This window comes from Ixodes scapularis, unplaced genomic scaffold (genome assembly GCF_016920785.2).
Source record: "Ixodes scapularis isolate PalLabHiFi unplaced genomic scaffold, ASM1692078v2 PGA_scaffold10__122_contigs__length_95168666, whole genome shotgun sequence".
NCBI classification, from domain to species: domain Eukaryota; kingdom Metazoa; phylum Arthropoda; class Arachnida; order Ixodida; family Ixodidae; genus Ixodes; species Ixodes scapularis.
Window position 1 is genome coordinate 72,121,343 of NW_024609836.1, and position 13,776 is coordinate 72,135,118.

General features: G+C 46.0%; 1 protein-coding gene across 1 annotated transcript in view; it reads left to right on the top strand.

Moving 5' to 3' along the window:
* LOC120847720 overlaps positions 1 to 13,776 on the top strand; it is a 123,553-nt gene that overhangs the window by 12,846 nt on the left and 96,931 nt on the right. The window contains exon 7 of the mRNA XM_042288676.1: positions 3,768 to 3,925. Coding sequence (XP_042144610.1) covers positions 3,768 to 3,925 — 158 coding nt within the window. The remainder of the gene's footprint in view (positions 1 to 3,767; positions 3,926 to 13,776) is intronic.

Below are 13,776 nucleotides of genomic sequence, written 5' to 3' on the forward strand. Positions count from 1 at the left end.
GAGTGCCGAGAGCGTATAGGCATCAATCCCAGAAGAATCGGACTGAAACCACACGTTTCGCGTGCAACACACTTGCCCACCAATTTGCTATGCATTTTTTTTTTTTTTTTTTTTGTATTTTAAAAAAATATGTTCACCCCTCTCACGCTACCAATGAGCCCCCCGACAAAGTTGCATCTCTTATTGCTTCGAGTAAAAAACGAGAGTTTCTGAATAGCATAAACATATGTAGGATAACGGTAACCAGTCTACACTTTGGTTCCCGCAAATTTGAAGGATTGCGATTCTGCGGCTGGCTGCTCCTCGCTCTGGCGCTTAGCCGCAGCGCAGCAATGTGTGTGTGGGGGAGCCGCGAGCCGCACTCTAACACGCGAAGAGCCGCAGCTTGGCCACCCCTGGACTGTAAAAAAAGAAGTGGACGGGAGCTCTTTGAAAAGATGTCTCAATTTTTTTTTTTACCGAATCGGTAATTTGTACCAAAGTAGATTTAATTTGAAAAATAAAAACACGTTGGAACAAGAATTTTGAGAAAGCTCTCGTACTCTTGTACATTGTTTTCGCAAAGTAAAATTACCACCCTCCTTGCATTAATATTAGACAAAAAAAAAAGGACTCGAGGTACGCCTAAGCACTTCGTATGAGTTGTGAATGCGAAAGCATGTACGCCGCTCTTCCGCTCCCTTAGTTCGTCTGCGGCGTACTTGCGTCGACGGCCGAGCGCGCGCTGTCCTCGCCGCGCTGACCTTGGGCGTGGAGCCGCTGCCTCGCTCGGCGGCCAGACGGTTCGTGTTATTGGCGCGTTGGAGGCGCGGACACGCAGCGCTATGGGGTGGCGGTCGTTAAAACTGACGCGCAGCGGCCAATGGGAGCCTCGTTCCTTGAAACTATGATGCGCGCCAGCAAATGGGACCGAAGCCAAAATCCATCAGATTTCGGCTTTACTGCGCTTCAATGGGAGTGGGGAAACTAGGTGCCGTTTGTCTAGGCTTTTCGCGCGGCTTCAAAGCTGGGAGCCTTCAGATCGAGGCTTCACCTGGAGAAAGGACTTTAGGCGCCGCTTGGAGCGGCTTTAAAGCTGATGACGTGGGCTCGCTCCGTGGGACACTTCATGCTTTCGCATTGAAATAAGCAGCTCGTAGCAATCGTTAATTAGCTAACTAAAGAATGTAGCTGTGACTAAGAAAATCATGAGCCATTCCACTCTGTGGAGGTGGATGAAAAGCGGAGCTGTTTAGCAGACGACACAGACCCGCCCCGTGGAACCGGAGGAGACTAGACACGTGCGACGGGTCCGTAACCCGGCAGAAAGCAGACACGCGCGACGGGACCGCCACCCCGGGAGAGCGGAAGGAAAGGAAACTAGGCACGCAAACGCTTGGAACGATGACAAAGAGAGGGCGGTGCGAGCGCATGGCCGACGCGGGTTGCACAGCGGCAAATCTTCGAGAAACCCTTATTATCTACCTGAGAGTCTACTGATCTTGAAAACGGTGCCTATTGATAACTACCGTAATCTACTGAAGAGACCTATTGCTGAATTACACAAGCATCAAGGAGAATGCAGGGAATGGTGTTCCACGCGCCGCACGTGCTGGCGTCTGCAGCAGTAACTGTTCTAAAGCAAAATCCTAGAACAAATGGCATCTTGCACGCGCGTACGTCAACGCTCGCTTTATCTTGGTTATTTACTTCGAATCTTTTATACGAGGAAGGCGTGGGCGTGCGGCGGTGCGAGCGTAGAGTTTTTGGTCACGCACACGAAAAATCCATGGAACTCTAGCCATAAACAGCTTCTCTGTAATATTTCACTTCCGAATCAGTGGCGTCAACACCCCACGCTCTTGTGTCCCGCGGACTGACCTAATTAATTCTTATCGTATGCTTTTTTGGCATTTTCAGATTTTTAACGCTTCATGCTATTTGTTTAAATGGGTTCATGTGCGCTTTCATGCTTACAAATCTTGACACTTACGTATTCACCAGTTTAGCAAGCGAGTGAAGCACTCAGTGGCAGTGGTTAATTAAAACTTTGCAAGTCTCCTTCACATGTGCGTAGTCGCACCGGCGTTCCGACTCCCTCCTGCACAAAGCTCCTGTTCACTGGGAACTATTACATCATTAAAGGTGTTAAAAGGGTTAAAAGGGTGGTTCAGAGAATTTTTCAGTGGCGACGCCTTTTCAGTTCCTTTATTTCAAGTAATACGTCGTTTTAATCGTAAAATAGGTGGTGTTACGTAGAATATTTTTTTTATTTTTAAAATGTACATAAAGGGTGTGGAAAGTTAGCAAACCCTTCATCTTTAACAAATAAAAGTATATAAAGGGAATAGAAAAAGGGTGCTATACGGTAAATTACACCCTAGCGCTGGGACAAGTCGCTTTACACCTTTAAGGGTGTAATAACTTTTTTTGGTGTGTGTGGATGCGGATGTGCGTTGCTCGAATGCCCACCGCACAGACAGCGTTATCTCAGGAAGGGAGTTGCCCTGACACCTCTAAGGGAGCCCTATAGGCGCACTACACCGGTTATCTTATCCTAGCTCCTCACGGGGAGAGTGCATAGGCCTCCTGCGTTGCCCAGGGGGTGCTGCGAAAAGGGACTTGTTAGGACTTGTTTTGGGTAGTACAAATTTTAGCGTCTCCAACTGTCACGCATGCAGAAGCGTGCCTGCTCTGGTGCGGAGCGCGAGATCACGATAAAAATACAAAGAAACAAAAATTCGAACGCCGTCAAAGCTAAGACGCTAAGAGCGTGAGCGAAGAGATGCCGTTTCATGCGTTCCAAAGTAGACATGAAAAAGAAAACAAAATGAAAGCGTTGCGACACAGGTGTTCTGACGTCACCACCCAGAGATAAGAGACGCGTACCCTAGCAGTGGTGTCATGAATTTGGCACTTTCGATTGTCTTGCAACGTTGAGTCTGGCCGATTTCTGGCGTCCAAAGGTTCTTTTCGTTCTTCAGCACCACACAGAATTAAAAAAGCTCAACCAACGTGCCATAAGTAGTGCGAGGCTCAATCAGGTAATCTTGTACTACCCAAAATGAGGGCGCTACAGTTTGTTCAAAGCTTCAGCGCAGGAGGCCTACTGCCCCACTGTCGTCATCGTCCTTTTCTCAAATCAAGGTTGGATATTGCGCGTCACCGTGACCTAGTCACGCCGCGAAACAACAAGTCTGTGCCTTGTATTTGTCACGCACGAGCTGTTCTGCAGGTTCCCGGGGCGCCAAAAACAAACATCCCCGTCTCTGCTTTAAGATGTGGAGGGTCTGAAAAACGGAGTGAGGAAGAGGGGGGAAGGGAGGAGGAGGAGGAGGGAGGAGGGAGGGAGGGAGGGAGCAACTTTGCCAAGAGAAATCGCGATCAGGCGTGGAGTCCTCGTTTGAATATATCCATCCTTCCCATATAGTCTTCACGCCCGCGGCCGGCGACGACGACGACTGTCTTTTGAATCGGTCCCAAGATTCCGACGACCCCCACGTCGGAGACTGCGACCCGTGGTCCTCCCTAAATTTAGCCCAGACCCCTCCCCCTCCTCTTCCTGAAGTGCACGGGCAGCAAGGGCCAAGATTTCCATCGCGCCCGCATGCAGTCAGTACACAGTGTTCCTTTCCGTGTGTGTGGGGGAAGGCGCGGGCGCGTGGTTAGGGTTAGGGCAGCTGGGAGGTCTGGTAGGGTCTTCGGACATACGCGTTTATATTACCGGAAACAACTGCTTCGGCCGTTCTAGACCGCGGTGGCGGTGGTGCGTGTGGTGGTCTTCGCAGAGTCTCCTGTCCCAAGTGACGTCGGACCCGTTAGGACACCAAGTGGAGGACGCCTGCCGCAAGGCAGAGCCCGTCTTGTCGTACCTGGACTGGGCGTCGCAGCCGGCGGCGTCTGCTCTGCGCAGCGAGCTTCAGGCTCTGCGTGACCGGCACTCGCAGTAAGTGCAGCGGATCTCCCGTAGATATAGTACCGTATGGTCACTGATGGGAGTGAGAACGGCGAGACGTCTCTTTCGGATGTCCGTGCCCTTACAAAAATGATCAATGAGTTTCAATTGAGTTTCTATTCAGTTGAATGACTTTCAATTGAAACTCGTTTCATATTTTTGTAAGGGTGGCCTTGCTGCAGCACGCTCGAGGATCAACAGTCGCCGAAGAATCATCGATGTCCTCGCAGGGGAATAACTTAAGAACCTCCGTGCCGTTCTGGTTCTGTCTAGGATGAGAACGGCGGGACTTTTCGTTTGTTTCCGCTCGAAGCATTGCAAGGCACCGAAGTGTTATGCATCGAAGGTAGAAACTACACATAGCTCGCTTTGGAAGAGGAAGAACGGAAAGACCGCCCTGTTGTTCTCACCCTGTAGGTGACTACAGCGGACGTAAGCGTGCACGTCTTTGTGGTGTGGGTGTAGGCCGATGCGGAAACTGTGCCCGACTCGTCGGCATGTTGGATCGAGATGGCGGGGGTGAGGCTTGGGTAAACCCTGACAGCGATGAAAGTTTCCCCAAACTCTTCTCTTTTTTTTTTTTAGTGATAAGATTGCAAGTTAAAATGTAGCATGCGGTATGAATAGAGATCAAAACGATATTATATGTATATATATATATATATTGTAGGGTTCGGTGCTACTGCTCACCCGCAAGAAGGACCAACGAGGCAGATCTCCGAAAAAACACACCTTTACTTTCTGGTGGCAGCCAACCGACTGCCGAGCCCCGAGAGTCGACCGTGGCTCGCGCGCACGTTGCTGGCCGGGCGCGGAGCGCGAGTTCTTTTGCGCGGTGACGGGCCGCAAAGCCCACAATATATATATATATATATATATATATATTTGTGAATTTACAAGGAGTTTTATCGGAACTGTTAAAAAAAAAAAAAACTACTCCCGTTTCAATATTTAGGGACATTTTATCCGTTTTTCTGGGATGGGACCGAGCTAAGCTTTCATCCCGTAGAAATAGAAATTGTCAATCGTTGGCCAACAGATAATCCATCTCATGTGAGGCTTACTGATTATTTTATCTCCGACTGTTTTTTTATTGTTGTTCTTTTACCACGGAGTCGCCCTTTCTAGATTAACTCCTTAAATTGTTAACCTTTGTTTTAACTCTTGCCCTAAATTGTACAACGTTGCTTCTTTTTGTTTTCCAGCTTTTGCCGTAAATATTGATAGCATTTTATTTGTTTACAATTAAGTTATAGACATTCAGCACAGTTGCTATTTTATTTTTTTTCATGGCAGTGCTTGAACTACTCAGATACGTCGTTTCCCCACCAGCTTCCCACGCAAAACAAGTTCGTCGTTAGAAGTTAGGCAGGGTATAAAAAAATAGCCAGTACAGTACGATCGCTTGCCTGGAGTCTTTGAAGAGCACCACGCAGTATAGTCACTGTGATAGACAACCGCACGCAATAAAGAAGAAAAAGAAAGGAGGCATGCACGCGTTTGTGGACGTCGACTACGAATGGTGACGATGCCTCCGTTGTTACCATGTGGTCGACGGCGAGTTTTATCGAGCGCAGGGCGTGGTGCCTCGAAGCTGGAGGTAGAAGCAAAGGTAGAAGGTGTATATGCGGAGAAGGTCACCAAGAAGACCTGCCGAAATCTCTCTCTCTCTCTGTCTTTCCTTCTCCGCGTGAAATATTGACCACCACGAAGTCGTCCTCTGATCCGCTGTCACGAAACGTCGATGACACGCACGTGGTACGGGCTTATGCAACACCTCCTCTGCCACCTTATCACGCGCTCGCCAAGTTTTGTCCAACCTGCGAAGTTCAACTAATTAAAAAAAAAACATTCGATTTTTTTTTATATTTATTTTTGTGCAAAATTTGACGAAGTTTGGCTTGTTAAACAGTGTCATCCCACTTTCGCGAAACGACATTTGAGATTTTGGAAAGCGATGTATTTGAAGAATAGCCTGTTTTAAATACTAGACCATAGGGGACAAATACCGACGTTTACGCTATGTAAGTGCAGGTACTGTAAAATAAATTTTTGCGCGGACATAATTCTTGTGAATTTCGCAAGTTGAAAAATGTTGCGAAAAAGAAAAAAAGATGGATCACACGAATATTTTACTTTCAAAACGAACGCACAGCTTACCGCTTTCAATCGCGAAGTGTACCCGCGAAATATTCCCGAAGCGTGCACAAATCGCAAAACTCGCGAAGTATCGAGGCCTCGAAAGTGAACTCGTTTACAGTATATAAAATTTTAATTCGATAGCTTGTTAGTACACAAGCTATCTAGACTTGAAAAGTTTAAATTTCAGTAACAAATCACACCTTTTTTATTTTTTTTAATTTCGTGTACACCGTGCACATTTCTTTTTCTTGTAATTTGCATACTGTTTGGCACGCACATCTAACACATTTGGTTGGAATATTTCTTTAGTATTAATGTGTTTATTTTTGTGTACTATGTCCATAGTACTGTTCACGTGTCATAAGCAAATTAACCTTCAGCATCTTCTCTGCCGAGCATATATTGTTCCCTTTGTCAAGGGATTATTTTTGTCATATCTTGTTCCTTGATCAGAGGCAGCATTCTCTCACTTGTGCGACCTTTTCGTTTAACCGCATCCTTTATCGATTCACGGTTCGGGGAGCTGAAGTGGGACAAAACGCCGTCCGCTACAAGCACGCCGACGGGACAGCGGGACCACGGCCGGGAAAGCGGGACCTTTCCCGCTTTTCCGGCCGTGGTCCCGTTGTCCCGTCAGTGGTCACTTTATGCTTCCCTAGCGTGACGTCACGTGCAAGGCATGTATTATACGCATAGTAGTCGAACTTTTTTGTCGAACTTCGAAATTCAAGGTTCGAAAAAGTCGGATCTGGTACTTCGGTGAGTTCGTGACATCCCAAGATGTGGACACAGCACGCCGCGAGAGTTCTTTTTTTGGGTTGCGACATACGCGGACACATTTGAAGCTCGGCACGTGTGATGTCGTAAGAATGTATTCGGCAGCACTCGGGGAAGAGGGCACTTTTTATTGTTACGTAAATAACGTTTCGTAAGTAAGTCGCCCATTAATGTTTTTATTGCTCGACGAGTTGACGGTGCGGGTTCGGGCGTGAGAACGCGAGTAGTTGTTGATTGTCATCCTTGGCGTCTTTTCCGTGCTTCGCTTTGCGAGCGTACACGACGAAGGTCATGTCCCGTGAGCTCATCGGCTTTTTGTTTGTCTGTGCATGCTTGCGAGCGTGCTCTTGAGAAGCTCCAATTTGCTCACTGCTCGCCGTAAGTTCATTTTGATCTCGTTGATGAGGAATGCAGAAGCGAAAGGTCCAATCAGAGGGTGGACGGAACTATCAGAAGTGGGATAAATCTGTTGTATAGGGTCGGCTGAACCGACTTGGCGATAATCCTGGTCCTCCGCGACACTGACCGTTTTGATCTTGTCAGCGGTGGCCGTGTGCTGGCGTTTCGTTAATTGGTAATGCGACGTCGGTTTGTGAAGGAATGAAATAACGTTTATATAAACTTTATGGTTATAATGCAATTAAATGCAAAGGTGCGAGCGAGCTGGACAAGAATGACGAAAATAACCCCCGGAGAAGGGGAACATGGAGGGGCAAAGCTCCACCTGTAATGGAGAGGTCCCGGGTTCGATACCGGATTTTTTTCGGTCGCGCACCAGCTGTGTTTGGAGATTTATGTCTGTCCTTTGTCCCTCTTGTTCCCCTTCTCCAGGGATTAGTTTCGTCATATTAACTTTGGTTACATGAATAGGTCTCTTTCGTGTCGTTTTTCTGTCCGCAGAATGATTTCTTGTACCCAGGCAAGGCTCAGTTCTCCGAATCGCGAACGTGCGCATCCCACGAACCGTGAAAGGGGATTTTAGTCGAGCTTGACACTCGGCGCGCGCTCGATAAGCGTCATGTACTTTATGTTGTTGAGGATATACGTTACACATCCTGTGTGCGAAATCGACACGCAGGCCGAGGCTAGACAGTTAAGCTCGGCCAGCTAACAATATGCGTGAGGTCGAAAACACCAGACGTTATTTTAAGGAAACGACAAGTTTGACTTTGAGCCATGATTTCACCGCTTTCTTTCCATATCATAGGCACAAGATCTATTACGCGTGTAACGCCAAAAATGACAGCGCCACATAAAAAAAAAAAAAAAGACAGAAAAGTTGAGGGATATGTTAAAAGTGGCCAGACGTGCCTTGAGGGCTCCACTATGCTTGTATAAGCGGACGTCGCATGAAAAACGCCTTGCCCGACAAGAAACGCCTTGTACCTACAACGTGCAAATTGTTGCGGACGTTGTTGGATGGGAAGACCCGTGGGTTGTTGTTATTCCCGAGCCCGTCTGCCGCACATCCTTTCAGTCAACGTTTCTGCTGCGTCATCCATCCACGTCTCACATCCAAGTCCAACAAACACATGCAGCGGCGCGTCCACTCCACACATTTTTCTTGTGGAAACATAAAGTTGTTCTGGATTCGCGCAAGAAGCATGCTGGCGGAAGCAGTCTGGCCGACCGCGCGGCCGATCCAGCCGGCGCGTGTTGCGCAAAAGGCCGGCGCGCACGCGCTCCGCCGCTGCTGCTGCTGTAGTAGCGACCTTGTGCGGATGCCGAGCGAGTCCCAGAATAAATTGTGGCGGCCTCTTCTTGCTCTCGCCCACCTGGCCTCTGGGCTGTGACGCAATTGGTGGCTGGCTCGTTTTTTTTTTTCTGTTTCTTGTCGGAGGTTGGGAGAGAGAGAGAGGGTGAGGCTCATTCGGAGTTTAGGGCCCGGTGTTGCGCAAGAATAATGACCCTCTCGCGGTGCTTCATGCTTCCTCGAAGTCGTTTGAAAAATCGATGCATACTTCCGCGATGTGTAAGCAAATCGAGATTCTACGCAGCCATTTTTTTATTAAATCACCCGAGACAGGGTGTGAAAAACTTTGGAACAACTAAAAGTAGAAGAGAGGGGGAAGGGGTCAGTCGGACAACGTCACTTCTTCCCCGTCTCTTCTACTTTTGATTGTTTTTTTTTGTTTTTTTCCTCACTTCCAGACTCGCTATGTTGTTGCTAAGCGGATTTTTTTTTTTTTGGGGGGGGGGGGGGGGGGGGGGGGAGGGGGAGGGGGGAGGGGGAGGGGGGGGGGCTTTACTTGTTGGTTTGCACAGCTAAAATGGAAGGTGCGAACAACGGTTAAGGACTTGCTCTTCTTTCCTTGCATATGTGAGGAGGGTGCTCTTCGAACGGGCCTTAGCTTGTACCAATTAGCTTACGGCCATCTTTATAGGCACACTCCGAGCACGTCTTGTCGCCCAAAAGACGTACGATTTAGAAAGGTAATAGGGAAATCGTTTTTCTTTTTTTTCTTTAGATTATTTGTGGATTTTTTATATACTCTGCCCAGCTAAAATGACTGCAGTGGGATCTGCCAGACTCATGCTTGTCAAGTGTGTTTTTTTTTTTTTTTTTTTTAGGTATACAGGTTGATTTTAGGCCTCCCATTTGCCACAGTTGTGTGACGGGAAAATGTTGCATTACATTATAAATGCATCATCTAAAATCTCTGCAGTCTCCTTTTTTTTATGGTTGGGAAATGAGATTGCTCCAACTAGCTTCTTGAAAGGAAAAAAGTCCCGTTCACATTTTTATGGAGTTCACAGTGATGATTGATCACACCGGCATGCAGTCATGTGCTATTCACCATGCAGAAAACGTTCCTGCGACCGTTAGTTTCCTCTTCCTTTTGTCCGAGAGCGGACGGATACTTTATTATGTCGCCGATGTCCGTTTTACGGGCCCTTAATGATAGAGCCGACTTTGTCACGGGCATACACAATTATGAGAGCGACCGATTTTCCGGTCTTCATTTATGAGTTCCCCGAACAACGTCAGGCAACAAAACGAAAGAAAAAATTAAAGGAGAAAAAAAGTACACGAGGAAAATTTACGTTAGGTTTCGCGGATGTGTAGTGAGAAAGAAAGAAATGGCGACTTTTCGCGCTTATTGTGTGAAGTGAGTGCTCAGATAATCGAATGCGATTGGCACGTCTAGAAGGACTCGAAGGGCAGTGTTTGTATGTGTGTGTATCGTCGTCCATTATCACTTATCGTTGTTCAACGGCTCCGTTTCGTGGCGCGAAAACAACGCGATAGACTTTGGATACGCGAGGATAAGGCTAGTTCCTTCCATGCTACCCCGTAACCCGGTGATGCGATTCTGCTTGTGCTCATGACACCGTCTGCGAATGCCGCCACAAATTGCTCAAAACAAGTGTTTTTTTTTTTGTTTTTTTGTGTGTGTGTGTGTTTTTTTATTATTATTATATATAGCGTGGCTTGTTTATTTGTTGATACTTTCACTCTAAGATTCTAGCACTTAGCCGCGCTTCTGTAATAAATTGCGGGGCGATATGTTGAGGAACCGATGTTTGGGCACCATCTGAAGTGGGTTCCAAGCGTTAGTGCACATGCCGTATGTGCGCGTGTGGTGTTAGGTTTTGTTTTTGTATTTTAGCATGTTTGACAATTAGGAACAAACAGACTATAACCGGGAACAGGCACGTAAAATATAAGAAGTGTAAAATGATGATAATAATTCAGAAAATATAAAAAAATAGCACTCATCATAAGAATCAAAGCTTCTTTTTTTTTTTTTTTTCTCACAATTTAGGTTGGACATGTAAAATACAATTATCTTGCCAAATGTTAGAATGTATTTCCAATAACCAGTGATAATTAACGGCGTTCTCCTCCGATTACTGACATGATGTTTCACGTTTAAAGAAAAATATATGGCACACAGACAAGAGGTTAAACGGGACAATAGAATCGCAAAAGCGGGAGAAAATAGAAAAAATAAAAGGTAGACTGAAATTAGAGCTAAACTGAAACCAAAACCACGTCTAGCAGACGACATACACAGTGTCGTCTGCTACTGGGTGTTGTCTGTTATTGCTCTCGCTTCTGTTTACGCGTGGCGCGCGAAATTTCCCCGATGACAGCGCCGATGTATCCGTACGATCTGAACGTAAACATCTGCGCAGCGGCAAATTCAGGCATAACGACAGTATTGTGCGCCCAGAGTGGATCACTACCTATCCGGCAGTCCCACACGCGTCCTCCAAGGTCCTTCGGCCCTTCCCAACGCTCTTCGCCAGTCTTTGATAATTCAACAGGCCCTCGCCTACGCCATCCTACACATAACGGCTTAACGTTACGCTCGACGCGGCGACTTAGCGGCACCGCATTTCGTAATAAAATTCATTCTCTCCACCGCATCGACTCGGGCGGACGGAAGAGCCGGAGCTGCGACGCCGTCCGCTTGGGTACTTGGCGGCGCTGTCCGCGGTGACGCTTTTCTGCGACGCGTTTTCGGTTTCCGTGTGGCCTTGGCGGCATTGATTTGCGCCGGAGTCGTCGCCAGAGGAGCGCGCACGTGCGTTGTGGAAACTCGGAGAATACGATCGGCCGGTGGTTTTAGAGACTCGCGTGGCTTTACGAGAATATCACCTCGGTTTGGGTGGTTACGGCGTGTTCGGCGAGGGATTGTCGGCACCTACGTGGCTGCAGCGATTCGTTGTGGTGATCGCCGGCGCTCCACTTATCACGGTGAGGATTTGGGAGCGATGTTCAGGTAGCGGGTGTGGTCTCACGTTGCTTTGATCGCGGGAGGCAGTTGTCGCGCATCATCTTCTAAACGCTGTCTCGTCGTCAAACGGGCGGTGACACAAAGTGACAGCGGTGAACAGTGAGTGTCAGTAATGTGTCCGTCTTGCGCGGATCGATAGTGTTATAGTGTCACTTTTTTTCTAGTGGGACACACTTCGCGCACTGTTTTCGGAGTGGTCACGTTTTTTCCCCCGTGAATTCGGGGTTGAGGAGTTCGGGGAGTGAAACTTCTAAAAGGCCTGAAATTGCCTATTTATAATCTAAAAAGTTATTTACTTTGGCGCCTCTCAACTTTTTTTTTTTTTTTTTTATTGGCTGTTGGAAGTTGCTCAAATGCTAAAAACAAAAACGATTTTTTTTTGTTTTATAAGTATTAAAACGATCACTTTTAATACCAGCAACAACGTTTTTCCTTTTTCTTCTTCTTTCTCTTTGTTTATGTGGGGCGTTCTAGTTTATGCAAATATGATATTCGAGACGCGTCTGGCGTGCGTGGTAGTTCTGCTTCCAACCTTGAAACGGCGTCGTCTGCTCTTTTTATTGCGGACGTGCAAACAGAATAAAAATTTCTGCTTTTGTTGGGCCCCGTTTCCCTGCCGTCGTCATTGAAACGGAAACGTCTGGTTTTTCTTTTTCGTATAATTAGATGGACAATGGATTACGGCACTGTCGCGCACATGGCATAATTAATTTTTCAGAAACCTCTACATTCTGACTCTTCATTTGAAGTAGCAGTATGCGATTGTGTGTCATCCGTCTCGTTGCACACAGCTTCTATTTTATGACCTAAGGAATTCTGTCCGATAGGATTGGCGTGCTCTTGCGCAAGGAGTTATCTTTTGCTTTTGCGGGCAAAAGATAAAGCTATGTGGATGGACTGGAAAAGGATTCGTGGGTGTTGCGACGTGCCATGAAGCTGTCACTGATAAGCCTGGACTCTGCTGTAATTTCTGGGAAGGTAGTCTATGTTGCTGTCCAAACTAGAGTGGGCAATTTTTTTTTTTTTAATCGCACTACATTTGCTTTTTGGTAGTTTGGGAATTGCTCTATCAAAATTATCTTTCTACGTCAGATGCAGGGAGGTACAATTTGTGTGGTACTGCAGTTGTCATTACTAGTTTCGACAGTTCTTAACTCAGCACTTGAAATGTGATATCATTTGTTGAACATTCTCAGTCATCTTGCTACTGTTTCATATAATTGAAAAATAAGCTAATTTTACTAAATAAAAAAGCACAATTTTTTTTGTGCACATTTTTATGTCATAGAGGAGTGTAGCTGTTAAAGTTTTAATAAGAACAAAGTATCTCTGTTTATGTTGTTAGACCGTAAACAAAGCTATAGCTAAAAATGTACAACTTAGCCAAACCTATGTTAACTGCTCTCCTTTATCATTCAACATCCTGATGCCAGTTTAAACAAATTTTGTAACATTTTATCTGTTTTGCAATTTGTGCCTACAAAGAGCTCCTGGCCTTGGTAGTGTGGACATTATAGTGAATCAGGTGCCATCAAGATGCCAGAAGACCGGTCAAATACTACGATTGAGAAAACAATTTTACATCTCGCTTGTCACGTGAATTCTAAAAAAAACTGTATCGCTCAAGTTATCAGACACTGAACCTCGTAAAAAGGACAGAAAAAGCCCAATCTGCTAGTAGTGTTCTCTCACCAACCACGTTGTTCACTAGTTTACGCGAGAAAAACCAAGTGACATATGGCATCCTTTCGAGCAGCGGAGTCATAACGAGAACATGTATGATGCTATGAGGTAAAATAACTTTAATTAAATTAAATATTAAATTAAAAAGGAGCTTGTGGTAAAAAAAAAAATTGATACTAATCTTTATCCCCAAAATTCTACAGTACCTGGAATATATTAGTGAAGTAGCGATCGTTTAAACTTGTTCAGAAGGCTTTAAAGAGTCGTTTCAAGGGGTAAATAAGTACATATTGTTTATTGTCACGTCTACCTACATCTTCAGGGTAAACGAACATGATATTCACAGGATAAAAATACTTCAGAATTCACCTCTAACTTTTTTTTATTCAAGAAATGTTTTAGCTTTTTTTTTAAAGAAGGTTACCTGTAATAATAACAGAATAGAGTTCTCACACAGAACCATCCATTCTTTCTTAGCAGGGTAAACGCTGTAAA